Raw genomic sequence first — 23851 nt, 5'->3', positions numbered from 1 at the left:
TACCATACAAACGAATTGATGTCAATTTCCCCCTAGTTAGCAGAGATAATATTAATGGATCTTTGAAAAAACTACTTGCAAAAAACTTGAAATTTGGGTGGAAGCCACGAAGTAAAAGTAACCTTTTTAATATTGGATATAAAGGCCTTGAATATACAGGGATCCTTACATTTAGTCGAGGTATTCTATAATTTTTGTCTTTTCCTGAATTTTCAACCTTGAAAATTTGTCCATTGAACTTTGGAATAGATTCGGATTAACTGCGTATTCTGTTATGAATTCTACTAATTTATACTTTTGGTGAGTACAGTATTTTTCCTTCTTTTGATATGTGTAAAAAAATTTATCATAATTTCGAAGGCAATTCCAAATGTTCATCATTGAAGATTTTACACCGAAAAGAATCGAGTGAAAACTACAGGATTTTCACAACAAGATTTATAAAGTAATATGTCTGACAAACGCATATTAGGTGAATGAGGTGGTTCATAAAAGCTGAGTGAAAATCATGTCTATCCAATTATATATTTTCATCAGGTATCGGACACTGAATTCAGTAATAAAGAAGAAATTGGTCTAGCAGAGATCTACAATATGGAAGTAAACCATAGATAACATGTCTCTACCGAAGGAAATCACAGTAGAACGGTTTCGATCTTATTTAGGCTCATCAGTACTATGCCAGCAAATGATGCAGACATGAATATTTATTTTGGAATTCGAATTAAATGGATATTCAAGCAAGCTACGTGCATAGTATTTTGCCAATGGTTGAGTCTGAAATTATTATCGAGAAACTAAAACTAAAAAATATATCGGGATTTCAGAAGACAAAAAAGTTGCTGTAGGAAATTTTTATAGATTTGTCGAAAGCTTTCGATTGCATAAATAGAAAGTTCTTACTCGAAGAACTGGAGAGATATGGATCAATCGAAATACACTGAAATGGCTTGCATCATATTTATCAGATAGACTGCAAAGAGTTAAGATAACGAAAGAACATAAAACATTGTTTTCAGAGTGGCTGCTAAGGATCAATGAGAAGAAAACTAATATAATTATATATCAAGCTAGGAAAATCAACCAAAAACCGTCAGAGATTAATATAAATGGCAAACATTCAAAATAGCAGGAGATACAAAATTTTTGGGAATCATAATTGACAAGTTTCTGAAATGGTCAACACGTAATTGAATATACACTTAATAAACTCAAAAAGATAGGCTATGCCTAAAGCAGTTATGTTGAAGAAAATGTAAAGAAAATCTTGTATTATGCAAACTCTGAATCAGTAATTAGAAATGGGGTATTAGTTCATATGTGTGTCTTTATAAATCAAAAACATGTTATTATAGACTACTTCTAAAAATGAAGTTTAGAGAATAATGTAGAGGAAAATTTAAGGAATTGGGGATACTTACAATCTATCGCTCATATATCCATGAATGTCTCTTATTTCTAAGTACTGAACGAGAATAAAATCGCTATCACAAAAACCCCTATATCTCTGAAACCAATAGAAATAATCAAAATTGCTGATCATAAAAGACTTTGTAATGAACGTCAGAAACAAGTGGAACATTTACTTCATAGATTTAGTTCAATTCTGCCGCAGAATGTCAAGCGAAGTGGAAATAGGAGAATTTATAGTGAAACTTTTTCACACGAATCCAAATTGGAGCTTCAAAAAAATCGCTTATACTCATCTCATCTCATTGACAAAGGTTTTGGTACAGAATCACAGTTTGGAAAAAGAATTTCCTGTGTTGAAAAACAGCACCTACTTCTTCAGCATTGATGAAGGTATACTTCATTCAATTTTATTTTAGCACTCGGTTGGCCATATAAATTTGACACATTTCACTCTGTATGGTACGATAATGTGGGGTTATGAAGTTTGTCAAAACATTTTTGGGTTTTAAATCAACGCTATGTTGCCCGTTCTGCGTAAAAGTTTCTGTTATTACGTATTTTAACACAATGTCGAATCTCTTCAGAAAATATGTGACGAACATAATTGAAGTTTATACAAACTGATTGAAGGCATACCAAATCCAGTTATTTTCATGGAAAATTCAAGAGATCAGTATAATATCATAATATGGACTAGCTTGAGGAGAGTTAATGCTCGTTATCATCTTTGCCTAAAGTTTGAATACGTTACATCAGTTGTAGATTTCAAAAATATTAACCCGAAGATGAAATGCATATGATGCAGTGTTTGGGAATAGGTATCTCCCGAAGGAATTAACAGATAATTACAAGAATGATAAATTCCTCAACAAAAATAATCTTGCATCAATATAAGTAAAAGGAATTGAAGGAAATTTCAAGTTAAGATGAACTTTGAACAAACATTTCACATGAATAAACAAGTAACAAGGCAACTTGCGCGTCTTTGTGGCTATTCATCTTAATACATTAATATAATAATAATAATTAGGTATTTATTAGTACCTTAAGACATTTACATTGTATAGGACAAGTCAAATGAAAAATAGAAAAATCCATTTTAGGGAACTTATTCTCCGATGACATTTATCGAAAATCCTGTAGTAAACTTTTCGCATTAATTCACTCAAACATAAAATTCTCAAATGCCACCACTTTTTTGGGTCTCCCAATAGAAGGAAATTCTTTGTCATCCTCTTCATTCACAATCTTTCTGATTGTGGAAATATTCAGCTGAAATTAAGTCGTTTAGATTCAGATGAAACATTATATAAATTCTCTTACATTGAATATGTTCGCTACCGTCTGACGTATTGTGGATTTTAGAATATCCAGGGTATAACTATTTGAATGAGCGGACCTGAGTTCATAGGCGGAAATGAAAATTTTTTGTGGGGGGGGGCACCCCTTAGGAAGGTCTGAGGTAATCCACCCGAGGCAAAGATGTTGGGTGGAAAAGAAGTCCGAAAATTCTAGAAATGGCTAAAAACAACGAAAAAGCTTCAGAATTGCTGTTTTTCACTGCTGTTTTCTAATTTCTCTTTTTTTCTGGGGGGGGGCACCGTGGACATCTGGGGGGGCACGGCCCCCCCCTGGACCCCCCCATTTCCGCCTATGCCTGAGTTATAACTAGCTTTTCCTGAAACCCTGTCTCTTTTTTCAATCACTTTTGGGATTTTCGAATTTTCGTAATAAAAATTGATATTAGTTGTGGCAACGGCGTTATGACATTAACTACATTTCATGAGTGCCAACCTAACTTCGTTCTAGTTACAAAAATTTGAGAAAATTATTTCATGGCCAACCGACTGCTAAAATAAATTTGAATGAAGTATATATCGTTTAATTCCATTTTATTGTCCATTGTTGGACCGCTGTCTTATATTGGTATTCTCCAAGCCCACAGAAAGGCTCAAGTCCAGCAGGAGTTAACTTCGATGTGTTTTTTGCTAATTCATCGGCTTCTTCATTTCCTTCAACACCACAATGTCCTGGTACTCATAGTAGAGCTCAGGCCAAATCCTTTATGGTATTACGGCACTCCCATGTCGGCAGACATCCCTGGCAGTGTGCTTCCAGTGTCATCAAGTAGGGTACCTATACCAACACAAATTCTTATCACAAATGGGACAAATACGCACAAAAAAACATATTGATCCGGTTAGTGATCGTTTCCAAGGCGGAAACGGTTTTCAAAGCCGTTTTGCCATTGCTTTAATGGATAGACTATAGCTCCACAGATACCCAGCTGTCCTATGCTGTATAGCGCCTCATCAGCATCTCCTGACGCAAGCTTATATTCTGCATTAAGGGTATAGATACATCTACTTTATCTGTATTGGTGTTTCTCAAGTATTAGTAGTAAAGTAATCGTCTATAATCCTCCAGTATTTCAGGATCGTGATGATACGTAATGAAAATAATATTGACTTTGATCCTGACGTATTGATGTTATTAACCTAGGAGGTTCTATACTTCCCAGGATTCCCAAGAAATAAATTTTCATTCTCTTTATGCAACATTAAATGTCCTTGCCCGGAACCAACTAAGTTCCCGGACACGATAGCGCTAATCTTGATCTCGATCAAACACCGTAATTTATATTCCCTCGAAGAGAGACGCTTGCAAAAAGATGCTTCGGAAGTCGTGTACGGAGTAGGCAAAAACAAATCTGCTTTAGATGCAAATAGGTGAATTCACTCAGATGAAAATGAGCGTAAATAAGCGATTAAATGACGTTGAAGTGTCGTGATCTTGAAATAATCTCGCTTGGTGCCAGTGGCGCAGTTGCCAAGCCGTATACACGAAGTGAATTGATTGTGGGAGATTAAAGAAATTACTGTTCAGGAAAACTCCACCTTCAGGGCTCAAAACAACCAGTTGAGAATTCACAAATTCTTCAAGTCAATTTCTTCAGAGTATTCTTCAAGAGGCATATTTAAGGGATGCAATTATTCACATAGAAAGCAGAACACCCAGAATTAATTTGACCTCAGGAATTTTCTGATGAAATATACAGGGTGGGTCTTTGACTCGTACAAATACACTGCGCAAAAAATTAACGCACATTATGGAAATCTCAAATTTATTCTACAACTGAAGGTGTTCTCAATGATAATAATTATTTTTATCAGAATTATGCATGCATATGTTATCCACCCACATTCCATGGTTTTCTTCAATACAGATGTTTTTTCCCAGCAGGAATAAAAAAAGATGATATTATCAGATTTTGAATGTATTGGTCTCATTCTAAAATCAGTTGTTCTCGATCAATTATAATGATCAATAGTTTTTCTTTCGTTTGATTTTCTACACTCGGGCGCTATGCAACGTGAAACACGCAATTTGCCCAAGAGGAATGTGCCCAAGCGGTAGTTTTGCGGGAAGAAGGGTGGACATACACAAGAATTGCAGAAAGGTTTGGAGTTTCCCATACAAGTGTGTCCAGAATGTTGCAGCGATTCAGGGAGACAGGTATGAATGTCCGAAGACCAGGCCGGGTAACAACTGCCATTCAAGAACGTTACTTGAGAGTTTCTTCGTTGAGACAACGGTTTGCAACCGCTCGCCTCCTTCAAATTCAGCTTGAGCAAACTTATGAGGTGCAAATTAGCACTCAGAAAATAAGAAATCGCCTCAGATGAGTCTAGATTCTGCCTCTACCATTGTGATCAACGTTCCCTTGTATACAGACGTTCACATGAAAGATATGCTCAGTGCAATTTTCTGAAAACTACTAGTTTCGGGGGAGGATCGATTATGGTATGGGGTGGAATAGCTTTGACTGCTCGGACAGACCTAGTGGTCGTTGATAATGGAGCTATGAATGCTGACAAGTATATAAGGAACATCCTTGAAGAGCATGTAGTGCCATTTGCCCCATACATTGGTGAAAATTTCATTTTAATGGACGATAATGCCCATCGTGCACGCATCGTTCAGGAATACCTTGAAGAGGTTGAACTCTCTCGAATGGAATGGCCAGCAAGAAGTCCAGATCTCAATCCGGTTAAGCAGGTTTGGGATAACCTCAATAGAAGAAGGCTGAGAAGTTCAGAAAAATCGTCCAGCTACTCTTAATGACCTAGGAATCCAACTCGCAGAAATCTGGATTAGATCAGAACATTTTAAGATCACTCATGTTGAGTATGAACCGTCGTTGCCGAGCTGTAATTAACGCAAGGGGTGGAAATACCAAGTAATAAATCACTTATTAGCATTTCAGTATTTTGAAAATTGTTCATTTCTCTTCTTTCACATAAGATTCGGTGAAATCCTGAATTTTTCTTTCATTTAATGTGTCTTGTTTCGTTCAAAACCTTCCCGAGAGAACATAAAAAATAAGTTATAAAGTCAATGTAGAGTAAACTTTCATTAAAATTGGGATTTTCAGAATGTGCGTTAATTTTTTTGCGCAGTGTATTTTAACCAGTAGATTCTTGAGGTCAAAAGAAACACTTTTTTCCTATTACCGATTGGGATCTGATAAAAAGATATAGCCATTTTAAGTTTTCATAATGAACTGTGCCACCCCTAGAAAAACAAAAGTTCGCAATTTTTCAAATTTCACAGATACTTTTTAATTTTTTAACATCAAATCACTCGAAAACGGCATACTATACGACATAATATGAAAAATACTTTTATTTTACAAAACGTTTAAATATTCATTAGACAGCGTCCAACTTAGTTTCAAGGATTGGGTATTTTGGTAATTGTATGGTACGTAATGGTCATAATGAGAAATATGGAAGATGTGGGTGATATCTCATGTTCGAAAAAGATTAATCAAATAAATGAAAAACTATATTCCGAAACTAAATTCATTCGATAAAACCGTTTGTGAGATAGAACTAAAAATAACTTTTTGTATAGTTTTTCAACACCCTGTATCTTTTAAATCGAACCGATTCGGAAAAAACGGTGAAGGAAAAAGTGTTTCTTTTGATCTCAATAATATAACTTTTAAAATATTTGTACGAGTCCAAGATAAACCCTGTATGTACCTACAAGTCAAAAACTTACCCTTTATAACAAGCCTACAGCAATATCGCAAAAAAATACATGTTCACTAGCTGAATTTTAAAGCGTGTAAGATACCTTTTCATTTTTGGCGGTAAATCACACTCCTGAAAATTTCTGCATGTTGGTACAATTAAGTATTATTCGATACAAACATGCAAAATATTTCCTAGCTACATTGATTTCAAATTGCCTCAGGCACTTCTTAATGCTTAATTAAATTTCATAAATCATTTAGAAATAGTCTAGCAGATTTTAATATTTTACACGGTTTTGGAAGTAGAATGTAACTGAAATTCCAATAGAAATTCAAAATACAATAATTAGAATGAATATCAATCTCGAAATTCTATGATATTCATCAATTAGGAGTGGCAAATAATTATTGGAAGCCCATGCGTCATTTATGTGGGTCCTGTATTAACGAGATTTGAAGTTTCAGTATGAAACTGAGCCGTGGATAAATAGAAAAAAGTGTATTTTCCAACGAATATTTTGGCTCAATGGCGGGCACCTAAACTTGCTATAATTAAAGATATTTATAGGAGATTAAAGATGTGAACAGGTACGAGAAAAATATGGAATAACTGAGACTTCGCAGGTAATGCTGTTCCATTTAGAAAATCAAGATCGCATACTTAGTTATTCATGAATCCTGTTCTGTTAAGGAATATGATTTTTTTATATTTCATTTGAAAGCAGAATCATTCATATTATTGAGCTGGATATTATGCTTCATTATTTATATACCACATAAACCTGCGGTATTCCTCGGAAGATACACAGTTTGCGGTTTAAAACAAGATATTTGAAGAGGTTATGAAAAAATACTACAAATTATATATCATTATTTCCAAATAAATAACGTTGAACTAAGAAACGATTGATTTTTGCAATGGATTCGGACTAGAAGCCTGAGGAATGCAGAAAAAGATATAAATTGAAAAAAGGAGTATATTGAGTTGAATATGCTTTTTCAGGATTTTTTGCAAATTGGATTTTTTCTTCTGCGCATGAAAGACATATTTGGAAAATTGAGGGAAAAATTATATTCTCATTTGAGTGCCCGATTCTTGAAAAGGTTAATCAGTGGAAATAAATCAAAATTATTTAAATACAGTTTTTCATTTATTTAATGAATCTTTTTCGAACATTTCCCAAGTCTTCCAGTTTTCTCATTATGACCATAACGTACTATATGAAAATACCAAAAATTCAAAGAACCCAACTCTTGACACTAAGTTGGGCGCTATCTAATGAATATTTGAATGTTTTGTAAAATAGAAGTATTCTTCATACTTTCTCGTGTAATGCGCCGTTTTCCAGTAATTTGATGTTCAAAAATAAAAAATATCTGTGAAATACGAAACATTGGGTACTTTGAATGCAATTAAAAAAAATTCACAGACGTTCAAGGTCAGTAATTCTGTTTTTCTATAGATGGCACAGTTTATTATGAAAATTTTAAAATTTCTTTATTTTTTCATCAAGGCCGAAGTGGAAAACATGGTACCTGTAGGAAAAAAGTCTTTGGACCTCAAGAATCTACTGTTAAAATATTTGTACGGGTCAAAGACGCACCCTGCTTGGAGTGATTCCTTCTCTAGTTATATGTATGGAAAAAACAAGAGATCAGTGTTCAAGTATACCTATTCATTTTCGCTATGAAAGAAAACTAAATAAAGATTTCATAATATGTAGATGCTCTAGAAGTGTTAATGTTTGTTATCCTCCTGGGCTAAAAGTAGAAGACGTTGTATCAGTTTTGAATAAATCCAAGTTTCATCTAGGAACACCAATCTGATATTTACATTCGATCATTTATATCGTGAAAAATCTTGTAATAATAATTTCGGCTGCAGTCACATTGTTGCTTTTGTTCACAAGAAATTTAGCGTTCGTAAACCCTTTTCTATTTATAATCTATTGATTTTAAAATTATATATTCCAAATTATCTTTCGCATAATTTAGTAGTGTGTCAATACTGAAGAGTTCATTTCCCGAATTATAATTCCAAATTTATCGTTGCAAATCTTCTTTGAAAATAAATTTATGCAGAGTAAAAAAATTGTTATTCAAGTTACAAAAACTTAAAAAACTTATTCTATGGCCTACCAACTGCTTTTATGACTGTGAATAATGCACTATATATAATTTTTTCCCAATTTGGCCAAATTAAAAATAGGTTTTAACTTGCCACTTTGAATCTATTTCAACTAGAAAACTTTCTATAACAAACACTTTGGTTGCCAGGCGAAGTTCAGCGAATTCCTAAATAGCACACACTGTATAAGCCGTCTTTCCGAAAAAATACGGTTCATTCGATTCCACGTCTTCATGCAATATTCCTTTCCATTTAATGTGGGACAGATGTCCAGAAAAACCGGGTTGATTGTTCTTTAATTGGTTGTCTTCGGAGTGGTCACCTCAATAGATTAATAGATAAATGGTTTTCTTGATTGAAATTTATTATCTTACACTGGTATAAAAGACCGCAAACGTTTTCGCTCTCCTTTGTATGAGCACTTTTATTATTTATGGTCAATCAATCAATCCACCTGTATCATAACAGAAAAATATGTATATTAGGGCATCCTTGAACTATTTCCTACATAGGAAATGACCACATTGTCAGAGAAAAAATATAAAAATTCTACAACCATTGGAGAATAACCTCCATCTACAGGGTTTTTATAAATGATATTAACATCACACATCGCACTGAATAATTGTGCTGCTTCTCACTAAAAAGTTTTGATTTATACAGGGTGAGTTGATACAGGCTGTTGAAAATCCATAAAAAAAAATTTTATGGTGCTATTTTTGTGAACGATTTCTTTAATGAGAATGTGTTTTATTTTTTAACCGGAAACGGTGCCTCATACAGCAAAAAGTTAAGAGACCGAATTTGCTCCAAATTAAATAAGGATTTGAATAGAAATTTTCATTGTCGAAAAAACCAGTGGCGTAACATTTTTTCATCTGAAAATATTCAGTCTCGCTGCGGTACGGACGCCACTCGTAGAATAGAAAGGAAATGATATTATGCAAAAAGTGCTCCTTGACGCTCAAAACCTATGTCTCAAATTTCATGAAAATATTTCAAGCAGTGTGAAAGTTATTAATAAAAAACATTTGTTTTTCTATAATTTCAACACCCCGTATCTCGGAGAGGAAACATTTCTCGACATATGTTTATATGAAAAACTAGGGCTTATTTTTAATGTAGAATACGTGGTTAAAATTTCTTTGTTTTGATCTGGACCATCCTGTATATGCTGATACATGACAAGATAAGAATCTTTCGATTCTGAACAATGCAAACACTCCTCATTTTCTCCGCAAGGCGAATAATGAACCTTTCCAAATTCTCCACACAGACCTATTTTCTTAATCACTGTCACACCGTATGGTCTTGTTGGGCGTACTGAAGATCAACGAGGTATAAAAGCGAAACAACCATCACTGAACCATTACGCAGTAGTCATATCCAATTTACGGTACCTCTTCAAACCGGCATATGAAGATTTTTATCCCATTTGGAGCAACTTCAGGTACATTAAGTTCTGCATGAGTTTCTCGTGACAAACATGGTAAATTGAAATAATGCTGGCGTTGTTAGTAGAACTCTGGATTGTGTATGATAATAAATTCCCGAATAATGTCCAATAACCTTCAGATTTCATGTTGAGAATGCCGATATTACCCGCTTACGTTTTTGCGAGTCTGGGTTTACAGGTTAATGATGTAGGCCATTAAGGTGTAAATGAATCTTGTAAGAATAGTGATTATATTATATGATCTCTCCCTGCAACTTCCTACATTTACAGGTACCTATAAATTCGGATTTGCCATATTGTTATTTTCGTTTGATAATTATAACACTGGCGGAAGTAACTGTAAATAATTGAGTAAGTATACTGAGTGAGTCTTTAACTGGTGAAAATATTTTAACAGTAGACTCTTGAGGACAAAAGAAACACTTTTTTCCCCAACCATTTTTTCCGAATCGGCTCGGTTCAAAAGATACAGGCTGTTGAAAAACCATAAAAAATGTTATTTTCAGTTCTATCACACAAACGGTTTTTCATTTATTCGATGAGTTCGATGAGTAGTACCATAAAAATACCATAAATTCAAAGAACCCAACCCTTGAAACTAAACTGGACGCTATCTAATGAATATTTGAACGTTTTATAAAATAAAAGTATTCTTCATATTTTCTTGTATAATGCTCCGTTTCCGAGTAATTTCATGTTCAAAAATTAAAAAGTATTAGTAAAATCTGAAACATTGGGTACTTTTTTTTTACAACTCTGTTTAAAAGATCCGCAGATGTGTAGTGTCACAGATTCATCTAGTTATACCAGTGCACTCTAAAAGAGTTCAATAGGTTATACTGAAGAGAATTTTGTTTTTTCAAGGGTGGCACAGCTCATTATGAAAACTTGAAATGGCTGTATCTTTTTATCAGGACTGAATCGGAAGAAATGGTATCATAAAATTATTGTTGTTTTGACCTCATGAATCTACTGAAAAATATTTGTATAACTCAAAGACTCACCCTATATACTACATACTATACAGTGTATTTCGGAATTGATGCAAAAATTTTAAAGGGTGATTCAAAAATCAAGGGGTTCAAATTTTTGTTCAAAACCACTTACCACCAATTTTTAACGCATTTTATCTAACAAACTGTGGTTCTACGTGGGGAGACTCTAAATATTATTTTGTTTTTTTTCTAATTTACAACAATTTCATGAAAAAATGTTTAATTTCAAATTCCTCTTTTTGAAGACATTTTTTAAATCATCAATTTTGAAACAACCTGTATTTAATAGCAATTTGAATTTTTATCACGGCATACTTCTTTTTTTTGTCGTGCGTGAACAAGGTTTCAAAAATTCGAAATTGCTACATTCACCATTAGAAAATTCATATCGAAATTGAAAAATCTCCTACCAAAAGAACTTCGTACTTTTCCAGCCTGCTAGCAACTAGCCATCACGCTTTGAAGCTTGGAAGCTTTTTCGAGTAAAGATATCTTCAAATTTCAATTTGAGTTTGAATAATTCGAAGTCTTCAGAAATAATGAATTTTCTTGTTTGCTATCTTCGAAGTGGAGTCAACAACCACAATTCAGAGTCCTCGCTCTAGGGATAACAAAATATAAAATACGAAGAAAACGTATCCTATACCTTATGTTCAAAACTATGGCAACTATGCACTAATCTGGGTCATATCGATAAAATCAAAAGAACCTCTAGTTCAAGGATTATCCTCTTGATAAAGCTATAGAAATAATTAGTTTCAGATGATCTGATACTTTTAAATTTCATTGATGAGATTTAACTATGACAACTTTACGTTAGAAAGAAGTCTCGGCTTCAAGTTCTGAAAAGTCATTATGGCTTAGTTTATCACCAAATTGAGTAGCCCGAATAGAAACGCTACTTAATAGGCTCTGAACGAATCCTAGAACTAAGTGGCTGTAATCATATTATTACCTACTTAATGAGGTACTCTGAATGAAACTGTAAGATCCTTCTAATATCGTTGCTTCACACCTCAGAAGTATGTTACTCTCTATTGAATCAGTATATCTGATCACTTCAGTATTGTACGGATTTCATGCAACAGAATCATCTCAACTAATTATTGAAGTATATTTATACAGGGTGTCCGCGCCATAGGGCAGCGGTCGATTACTCTAATTCTACTAACTTTACAAAAAAGAGTTTCAAATAAAACTTTCCTCTTTTTGAGTAGAGCATCTCCTAAAATTATTTAGAACTATACAAAGTGTTTCGTTTCTTCTGCACAGCTATCAACTTCGTTATTTTAAATGGAACACCCTATATGTTTTTACATTTTTAAATTCCTTGTAAAATTTGAATAGGAGTTTGATAACACAACTATGTCTGAATTCTCAACGGTTTTCGAGAAATTTGACTTTTTATTAATATTTTGACAGTTTGAGGTACCTACATAAAGGACTATAGCTCCGTCCCTTTTCTATGCAATTGATTCAAATTTGGACTGTGTCTAGTCAATAAATGATACACTAAAAATTTTCTTTGTAAATAATCATATTATATACAGGGTCCACGAAAACGTAGATCCATTATCAAAACAGAAATTCATCAACATCTTAATTTTTTTAAATGGCAACCCATATTTTTTTCTGTTCATTATTTAAACATGTTTTGTTCGCTTTTAGTTGATAATATAGTAATAATGGACAGAAAAAAAATATGGGTTGCCCTTTGAAAAAAAGAAGATTTTGATGGATTTCTGTTTTGATAATGGATCTTTGTTTTCGTCGACCCTGTATATAATATGGTTATTTACAAAGAAAATTCTTAGTATTTCATTTATTGACTAGACACAGTCCAAATTTGAATCAATTACATAAAATAGGCCTTTATGTAAGTAGCTCAAACTGTCAAAATATTAATAAAAAGTCAAATTTCTCGAAAACCGTTGGGAATTCAGACATAGTTGTGTTATCAAACTTATATTCAAATTTAAAAAGGAATTTAAAACTGCAAAAATATATAGGGTGTTCCATTTAAAATACCGAAGTTGGTATGTGTGCAGAAGAAACGAAACACTTTGTATAGTTCTGAATAATTGAAGGAGATGCTCTACCTAAAAAGAGGAAAGTTTCATTTGAAACTGTTTTTTTGTAAAATTGATACAATTAGAATAATCAACCGCTGCCCCAAGGCGCGGACACCCTGTATACATGTACACGCGTTTTCAAAATGAGCTGTGTCACTCTTGGAAAATAAAATTCTCTTCAGAATAACTAGCTGAATCTGTGACACTACATAACTGTGGATCTTTTAAACAGAGTTGTATTCAGCCAAAGTACCCAATGTTAATTTTTAAACAACAAATTACTCGAAAACGACGCATTATAAGAGAAAATATGAAGAATACTTTTATTTTACAAAACGTCAAAATATTTACTAGATAACGTCCAACTTGGTTTCAAGAGTTGGGTTCTTTGAATTTTTGGTATTTTTCTGGTACTTAATGGTTATAATGAGAAAACTGGAAGATGTGTGTGATATCTTTTGTTCGAAAAAGATTCATCAAATAAATCAAAAACTACCTTCTGAAATTCATTTCATTCGATAGAACCGTTTTTGAGATAAAACTAAAAATAACATTTTTTATAGTTTTCAACAGCCTGTATCTTTTGAACCGAGTCGATTCGGAAAAAATGGTAAAGGAAAAAAGTTTTTTTTGACCTCAAGAATCTACCGTTGAAATATATTTGTACGAGTCAAAGATATAAGTACTTGTTTATTCTTTTGGCGATCGGATTGGCTCATGAAACAATTTTGTAACAATTAACTAGATTTTCTAACAATGAATTCTATAATTTTTACAATTTTCCGTTTTTCAGCTCTGATAAACAAGTGGGAATAGTAGGATGACTTCCAAACTGTTCAGTTATTGAATTCTTTTTCAATCAGAATGTTTCTTTTTTTTCCGTTCGCCTGAAAATTTGTATGAGTCGCTTTGCTTCAATGGCGGTCTTCAATATACAAAATATTCCGACAGTTTGTACAGCTGTTACCCGAGGATCGTTAAAAGTTACAATTTACTATCATAACAGTAGCTCTCGTATTTATTCGACGGGTCAGTTGTTTGACAGTAATTACACTCGAGAAGAGTTGATGAGATATCTTTTCTAGGTATGTAGTTGTACACATTAATTTGTTCCTGCGTCCGTTATCTTTTTGAACGACTCGACTGTGAAAGTGTAATTCATTACCTCTCTATGTAATAGTGATAAATGGTCACTTTAACATATTTCAATTCGACTAAATTCATATTATTCTTTCGGAATATTTTTTAATCGGTTCTGTCATCATGATTGATGTGCTGGACAGGATGAACCTTGAAAAAGGTGCTGTAATTTGTGATTTCTTCAATAGAAAGAGGTTGAAAGAACGACAGACCAACGAAAATTCAGTCTACTTACAATACTTATATGTATTCCTTGTTTCCTATCGTTTGTACCTATATTTTTCTTGACGGCGTGGTAGCAAGCTCTGTGAAAATAATTCCTTTTTGTGATGTGAAAGAAATCATGGAATATACCTACAGTACCTATATAGATGACATTTTGGTCAAATTCACAATCTAAAATATTGACAATACTCCAATGAACAATTCTCCACATGTTGACGGTTTCCTAAGAAGAGTTACTCTAATTATTTTTGAAAGAAATATTTTTAGTTAGCATTCAATGATAAAATACATGGTGATTCATAACTACACGGCGCAAAAAAATTAACGCACATTATGAAAATCTCAATTTTAATGAAAGTTAACTCCACATTGACTTTGTAACTTATTTTTTATGTTCTCTCGGGAAGGTTTTGAACGAAACAAAACACATTAAATGGAAGAAAAATTCAGGATTTCACCGAATCTTATGTGAAAGAAGAGAAATGAACAATTTTCAAAATACTGAAATGCTGATAAGTGATTTAATACTTGGTATTTCCACCCCTTGCGTTAATTACAACTCGGCAACGACGGTTTATACTCAAAATGAGTGATCTTAAAATGTTCTGATCTAATCCTTCCCAGATTTCTCCGAGTTGGATTCCTAAGTCATTAAGAGTAACTGGATGATTTTCTGAACTTCTCAGCCTTCTATTGAGGTTGTCCCAAACCTGCTCAATCGGATTGAGATCTGGACGTCTTGCTGGCCATTCCATTCGAGAGACTTCAAGGTACTCCTGAACGATGAGCGCACGATAATTTTTGTGGTGTCTGTTATTATCGTCCATAATAATGAAATTTTCACCAATGTATGGGGCAAATGGCACTACATGCTCTTCAAGAATGTTCCTTATATACTTATCAGCATTCATAGCTCCATTATCAACGACCACTAGGTCTGTGCGAGCAGTCAAAGATATTCCACCCCATACCATAATCGATCCTCCCCCGAAACCAGTAGTATTCAGGAAATTGCACTGAGCATATCTTTCATGTGGACGTCTGTATACAAGGGAACGTCGATCACAATGGTAGAGGCAGAATCTAGACTCATCTTTGAAGAGAACTCTTTCCCAATCGGTCTCTTCCCAATGGATATGCTCTCTCTCGCAAAATCCAAACGCGCCCTTCGATGGCCTGGGGTGAGAGCTGGACCTCTTGCCTCGACACGAGGCCTTAAATCATATTCTCTGAGGCGATTTCTTATTGTCTGAGTGCTAATTTGCACCTCATGAGTTTGTTCAAGCTGAATTTGAAGGAGGCGAGCGGTTGCAAACCGTTGTCTCAACGAAGAAACTCTCAAGTAACGTTCTTGAATGGCGGTATACCCTGTCCTGGTCTTCGGGCATTCATACCTGTCTCCCTGAATCACTACAACATTCTGGACACACTTGTATGGGAAACTCGAAACCTTTCTGCAGTTCTTGTGTATGTCCACCCTTCTTCTCGCAAAACTACCGCTTGGGCACATTCCTCTTGGTCAAAGTTGAATAGCGATCGAGTGTAGAAAATCAAACGAAAAAAAAACTATTGATCACTAGAATTGATCGAGAACAACTGATTTTAGAATGGAGCCAATACATTCAAAATCTGATAATATCATCTTTTTTTATTCCTGCTGGGAAAAACATCTTTATTGAAGAAAACCGTTGAAAGTGGATAACATATGCATGCATAATTCTGATAAAAATAATAATCATTGAGAACACCCTCAGTTGTAGAATGAATTTGAGATTTCCATAAGGTGCGTTAATTTTTTTGCGCAGTGTATTAGAACCGACACAGTAACGAAATATAGCGATAAGAGCAGATATACCTTTAAAAGGCAAAAGCTTTTGCTGAGGGAAAAACATACAGGGTGTTGAAGTTGGACGATTTTAATGTCACAGCAAAAACATTTATCCAAACAGCAACATTTTTCAGACATTCGAAAGCATACTTTTCATGCATTAAATAAAATTGAAATTTTCCTCTGAGACAATAAAGTTTTCAATTGCGTTTTCTCAGAAACGGATAAAATTATCGTGTTCATACAAAATCTCCAATATTATGAAATGATTTCGACAGCCTACTTTCCAATCGAAATCAATAGTAAGTTTTATCAAAAAAAGCTGCCATTCTAATTCATCATCAGTAAAATTACCAACCAACTTTGATCTTTTTCCAAAGCAATATTTACTTGATCCCATTTTCATCACCATCCAGATAAAATATATTCTTTGACTGCCTTGTGCCATTGTAAATAATGATTAAATCAGGATAACGCTTCTTGTTGAGTTATTATTTCATAGTCAGTGAACAACTTTATGATAGCGGACCAAGATCTTTTAGCGTTCATTTCATTTGCAATGTATCTCTAATCGATCAATTCATGAACGTTTTATATCATTGTGATGAACATAAATTTTAATGAATTGTTGGAAAAAAACGGTATGGTTTGATTTCAACCTGATAATTTTCAATCAGAGTTAATTGAAATTCATTATGCGTGGAAAAAATGATTCATGTGCAAATAACGTGGCTTTCTGCATTCGGAATAATGCATATTAAAGAAAAATTATAAATGATTCTTTATAATATCGAATCAGAAATTTTATGTTCTGATCTGATATACATTGGATTATTAGGAACATTTAGCCAGCATTCAACATGGAGTTCGGATGTGACGGAATTCCATTTACAATCTGGTCAAAGTTTGATATTCAAATCAAGAATCTACTGTTGAAATAATTATACTAGTCAAAGTCTCACCCTGTATAGACTTGAACAAATCAAGGATTGATTTGAAAATGCTGCATTTAAATTTAACAGAAATTTCAACTCCACATAATAGCGCCACAATAATGCTCTGTCCCAAAAATCAGGGTTTTTCAATTTCCTGGAAAAAATAATTTTCACGGATTTCTGACACATTCAAGAACTCATATCCACATTGTTAACGTCTTCATTCAGCCTTTTATATCCTGCTTACGTGAGTATGTAGTACATTCGAATCACTCTTATAGCACATTACCATGTATACTCCATTCAAATTTATTTTAGCAGTCGGTTGGCCATGAAATAATTTTCTCAAGTTTTTGTAACTAGAACAGAGTGAGGTTGGTACTGATGAAATGTCGTTAATCTCATAACGCCGTTGCCACGACTCATATCAATTTTTATCACGAAAATGCCGAAAGTGATTGATAAAAGACAGGGTTTCAGGATGTGCTATGAAGAATTCAGGTCCGCTCATTCAAATAGTTATACCCTGATATTTTCAAATCCACAATACGTCAGACGGTAGCGAACATATTCAATGTAAGAGAATTTATACAGGGTGTGGCGTAATGAATGGATAATATGGAGCCTGCAGGTAGAGGACTCTATGGCGGTTCAGAAAAATATATTTTACGTTTAGTAAAAGTGCCTTGGTTTTCGAGATATTCGAGATTTTCGAAAATTCAAGAAAATCACACCCTTCGCCCCTCTTCTTGCAGGCAAGACTCCAAATGAAGGAATTTTTTCAAACTGTTTTTTGGATAGTATTCCTGGATAGATGCGCTATCGAATGTAAATTATTATTTTTGAGGCGCATGAATAGTTTTTCATAAATAAAAGAATTAACTCAAATTTTCCGTTTTGCTTATTTTTTCTTCCTAAGTTCAACCCAGCGTGTTTTGAAAAATAATATGGTTACCTGAGTGCCAAAGCAAGAGAAAACATGCCTGTTTCACTGAGATTCTGAAATGGTATAACTCACTCTATTTTCAGCATTAAATACAAAATAAATTTCTATTACATTGAGTCAAGGCAGAGTTTGACGTTAGCCTTTTTCTTTAATTTTTAGCAACTGAAATGAGACTTGCAAGCAGAATAAAGCAATTATTCATAAGAAGTTGTAGAGGATCTAGTACAGCTCCTGATGCACACTTTGAACACATTTTGTGAAACTCGATTCAATTAAACAATATTTTAAAATTGGGTTTTTTCCCTCGTATCCTTTCATTATTAAGCCCTATAGTTATAGAGTTAATAGTTGTTAAGCGAATTTCGAGTAACGAAGTGAATTTTAGCACTTTTGTAATTAAGAAAAAAAGCTGAAAATTAGGTAATTTTTATTACATTGAGTCAAGACCCTTGTTACAAAAATGCAGAAATTTAATGCATAACTTGAAATTAACTTGATAATATTGATTTCACAACGTTGGGGTTCAATAATAAAAGAAAACGAGAAAAAATAACAATTGTAAAATATCGTTTCATTGAATAAAGTTTCACAAATCACAAATGATGCTTAAATTGGCCACCATGAGTTCTGATACATGCTCTATAGTCTACACTTTCTAATGAATCATAGCTTTATTGCATAGATATCAACAATTTCAAAATGAGTGTCGTTTCATTGAATTAAATATCACAAAAGATTCTCTAAGAGGCCACCATGAGCTTCAGTAGACGATTGCTTCATTCTGCTTGCATTTCTCATTTTAGCTAATAAAAATTTTAGAAACACTGTTTACATTAAACTAGGCCTCAACTGATTGCAATAGGAATTTATTTTGTATTAAATGCTGAGAATACAGAGAGTTATACCATTTCGGAATCTCAATGAAACTGGCATGTTTTTTCTTGCATTGGCTCTCAGGTAACCATATTATTTTTTACACCGCGCTAGGTTTAACTTATGAAAAAAAATTAGCAAAACGGAAAATTTGAGTTAATTCTTTTTTTCATAAAGAACTATTCATGCCCTTCAAAAATAATGAATTACATTCGATAGATCATCTATCCAGGAATACTATCCAAAAAACAGTTTGAAAAAATTCCTTCATTTGGAGTCTTGCCTGCAAAACGAGTGGCGTAGGGTGTAATTCTCTTGAATTTTCGAAAATCTCCAATATCTCGAAAACCAAGGCACTTTTACTGAACGTAAAATATATTTTTCTGAACCGCCATAGAGTCTTCTACCCCCAGGCTCAATATTATCCATTCATTACGCCACACCCTGTATAATGTTTCATCTGAATCTAAACGACCTATATTTCAGCTGAATATTTCCACAATCAGAAAGATTGTGAATGAAGAGGATGATAAAGAATTTTCTTCTATTCGGACACCCAAAAAAGTGGTGGCATTTGAGAATTTTATGTTTGAGTGAATTAATGCGAAAAGTTTACTACAGGATTTTCGATGAATGTCATCGTACAATAAGTTCCCCAAAATTGATTTTTCTATTTTTCATTTGACTTGTCCTATACAATGTAAATGTCTTAAGGTACCAATAAATACCTAATTATTATTATTATATCAATGTATCAAGATGAACAGCCACAAATACACGCCAGTTGTCCCGTTAATTGTTTATTCATGTGAAATTTTTCTTCAAAGGTGAAGTTCATCTTGACTTGAAACTTCCTTTAATTCCTTCTACTTATATTGATGCAAGATGGTTTTTGTTGAAGAATTTAACATTCTTATAATAATCTGTTAATTCCTTCGGGAGATACCCATTCCCAACCACTGCATCATATGCATTTCATCTTCGGGTTATTATTTTTGAAATCTAGAACTGATTAACTTTAGCCAAAGAAGATAACGAACATAAACTCTCCTCAAGCTAGTACATATTTTGATATTATACTGATACTTGTTTTTTCCATGCAAATAACTGGATTTGGTATGCCTTCAATCAGTTTGTATAAATTTCAATTATGTTCGTCACAAATTTTCCGAAGAGATTCGACATTGTGATAAAATACGTAATAACAGAAACTTTTACGTAGAACGGGCAACATAGCGTTGATTTAAAACCCAAAAATGTTTTGACAAGCGTCATAACTCCACATTTTCGTACTATACAGAGTTAAATGTGTCAAATTTCCATGGCCAACCGAGTGCCAAAATAAAAGTGAATAAAGTATACCTGCCTAGTTGAAATACAAGTGTCAACTAAGGGTCGACTTAAATTTTCAACAATTTCTTGCAATCAACATTTCTTACATTCTTTATTCCTACATCTCAGTTGTATCATACCCACTGGTTCTACAAAAACCTATTCTCTATTTCCTTGCACTCTAGACAGAATGGGAAAATAATGGGAGTATGTAATACGTTTCCTCAATAATGTTTATTTTTCACTTTATTGGGTGTCAATGAGATTCTAGCTTCTCCCATGCTCAGTAATTTTACTACATAGCTGTAAATATTGTATGAATGTGGTTGGGACAAAGTTACAACTCGATATATCTCCTGTTTAATTTGCATATCACACATTTCAAATAACTGTATATAAATGAATTACTGTGCACTGTACATATTTCACCATTTTCCTGCACATACTGTATATATTTCAGATTTGGCGCTTTACCAGCCACCTCCGAGCTACAAAGGAGTACACCAGTACTATCCTCCTCCACCTGGCTATTATTCAACGAGATATATCTCAGGTGGGTATTTCATGGGTTTTTCTGATGCTGAAGAATGTGACCTATTTTCAGCGTCTTGCTTGCATGTTTCTCTCTGCTCGTTACTTTATTCATTTTGAAGAAGGTGACAACTGAAAATTTTCCGATATAACCAAAAGTTGCTGAAATGTAAGAATGTTTCAGAAAGAAAGGTCTTTGTTGAAAACCTCAACGTCTATTTTCAGCACGAAATATTGATTATTTTTCACTTTTCAGTAGTAAATCGCACTGTATATGGTCTATACGTTTTGGAAAGATAAACTGCTCCACAAGAGTTAGGGATATTGACTAAATTGCAAAAAAATATAGTTAAAATAAGATTTTTGTGATGAAAATTCATATTAATATGATTTCAAGTTGCAAATTAATTTTAGCCTGTAGATCTGCAGCGTAGGGTGGTTAAGAAAAATCGAGTAAAATAACAAAATTTTATTCCCAGAGAATTCAAGCATTTTAAGACTATTAATACAATGTATGGCCTCCACGGGCATCAATAACAGCTTGACATCTTCTTTGCATACTACACACGAGGTTGTTGAACATTTCTTGAGGAATTTGGTTCCATAAACGGGTCAGAAGCTCTCTCAGATCATTCAAGGATTCTGGGGTAGGTTGATGATTATCTAATCTTCTTTGGAGCATATCCCATGCATGTTCTATGCAATATAAATCTGGTGAGTGCGTATATTCTCAACTATGGCTGCACGGTGCGGTCTAGCTTTATCGTCGAAATTAAAAAGTGTCACCAATAGCAGCGTGAAAATTTGGCAAAACATTGTCAATGACATGCTCCCTATAGTGTAAGGCGGTCATATTCCCAGGACAAATGTTCAGATCTGTGCGCCCGTTGAAACATATCCCGGCCCATACCATAACACTACCCTCTCGGAATGGATGGACTTCTTGGACATATCGACGATTACGGGGTATGCGTGGGATTGTCCATACCCTTATTCTTCGAGAATCTGAAAATCGTCCATATTTGGATTCATCAGTGAAAAGGACACTACGCCATTGATCGTTCCAATTGATATGTTGCCTTGCCCATTCCAGTCTTTGACGCTTATGGTTACGTGTTAATGGAACTCCTCTTAATGGACGTCTAGAACCTAGATTCACCTCTCTCAAACGTCGTCTGATAGTTTCGATGGAAACTTGGACCCCATCTGCATTTTGAGGAGTGTTCCGTATCATTCTACACGTAGATGTAGGGTTTCTCCTCTCCGAAACGGTGATCCTGAGCAGGTGTTGTTTTTCGTCGCCCACCAAGCCTTGGTCTTTCCAACACGGAACCTGTCTCCCTGAACCTATTCCAAAGTCGAGATATCACACTTTGGCTGACTTGGAGCCTTTCCGCTACAACAACCTGAGTTAGGCCACCCTGTAGCATTCCGATAACCCCATTAGCCTCAGCGTTTGTTAATTTACTTCTTGGCAACTTTAGAAAAAAGGCGACCAGATTGACGAAATGTCTCATACTGATTTTTATTGGATCGATTCAAGTTGTTATTGAGTTTTAAATGATTTTACAGCGATTTTCTCGAAGATTACATACTTTTAAAAACGATTGAATACGATATCCCTAACTCTTGTGGAGCAGTTTATTATTACTGTATATATTGTCTATAACTGTAATTGTTCTCAAATTCTTTTCAAACTTCATAGAACAATATGTCTGTGGGGCAAATGAAAAATTTGATAGTAGTGAAAAAGTCGAGATGTGAGAACTACCAATTTTTGATACCTCCAACTGTTCCGCTCTTATGTTGGTTAATTTGGTAGAATCTGAGGATCGAACGAGTAGGGTAGTTAACCTATCCCTATGGCTCTATTCTCTTCTACATGACATTTTCGAAAATACTAAGTCCAAGCTTGGACCGATCACACCTACTTTTCTCCCATATTTGCTCACATGAAAACCGGAATAGAAAGTATGAAAAATCCTCCATTTATTACTCATTCGTCAGCAAAGCTGCGTGCAAGTTAACGGTCGATTAACTTCAACCAATGGAAATTGTTCAGCTCCACAGACATAAATTTGTCTTGAACTCAACTTTTCACCCATCTAATTATCGCCAGACATCGAATGATTTAAAACGGATTTTTCTCAGATAGCGTGATATTTTTCCATGAGGTACATGCGTGAAGTATTATTTTCTATAGATTCATTTTGGATTAATTATTCATAAGGAACTGAATTAAACGCCCAATTACGCTCACGAAAAATAATGGCTCAAACAGAGGAAAGAAAATGAAATTTCTTTTTCGATTTCCATTACGTAGAGGGGATATAGCGGCAGGACTATTCTGAGACAGTAATTTTCTAAATCTGGTAGCCCCGAGCCACTTTCGTGGCAAACAGCGACAGTGGCAGGTCCGAGCCACATCCCAAACTGAAAAGGTAAATCTACAAACAAACTGACACTAATCAGGGGGATTTTCTCAATCTGGAAGTTTGAAGATGATGAAAAGGCATTTTTTTTTAATATCTCCCCTCCTGTACCTCTAATATTTTCTTTATTCATTATGGAAGTTGTAGATAATAAAATTCTATACAATTTTTGTCTGAAGCAATTTTTCATACCCTCAACCGTTTTCGAGCTAGAGGGTGATAAGAGCAAAGAGCTTAGCCACACATGCAAAGGGCCAAGGTCAATGTAGAAACCCAGTCTAATGTACATTCATCGCCATTTATCTCAAAAACATTCTCTCAAACGTACGAAAAATTGCTTCGGACAAAATTTATAGAGAATGTTATGCTTCACAACTTTTATAATGAATGCGAAAACAATTTGAAGCACAGGAGACTAGATAATTAAAAAAAACAGATTTTTCTGACCTTTATGGCCAATTTTTATTGTTTTGGCTTGCTAAAACTGTCAGATTATATGTCACC

The 23851-nt window shown here is 34.1% G+C and overlaps 1 protein-coding gene across 2 annotated transcripts in view; it reads left to right on the top strand.

The window, feature by feature from the left end:
• LOC123322881 overlaps nucleotides 1–23851 on the top strand; it is a 52005-nt gene that overhangs the window by 15296 nt on the left and 12858 nt on the right. Inside the window, exon 2 of one of the 2 annotated variants that reach the window (XM_044888155.1) lies at nucleotides 20845–20937. The exons of the other annotated variant lie outside the window; for it this stretch is intronic. Within the exon in view, the coding sequence (XP_044744090.1) occupies nucleotides 20845–20937 (93 nt within the window). The remainder of the gene's footprint in view (nucleotides 1–20844; nucleotides 20938–23851) is intronic. 2 annotated transcript variants of the gene reach the window in all.

This window comes from Coccinella septempunctata, chromosome 1 (assembly GCF_907165205.1).
Source record: "Coccinella septempunctata chromosome 1, icCocSept1.1, whole genome shotgun sequence".
Classification (NCBI taxonomy): Eukaryota; Metazoa; Arthropoda; class Insecta; order Coleoptera; family Coccinellidae; genus Coccinella; species Coccinella septempunctata.
Note: the sequence above shows the minus strand (reverse complement) of the source record. Positions and strands in the feature narration are given on the sequence as shown.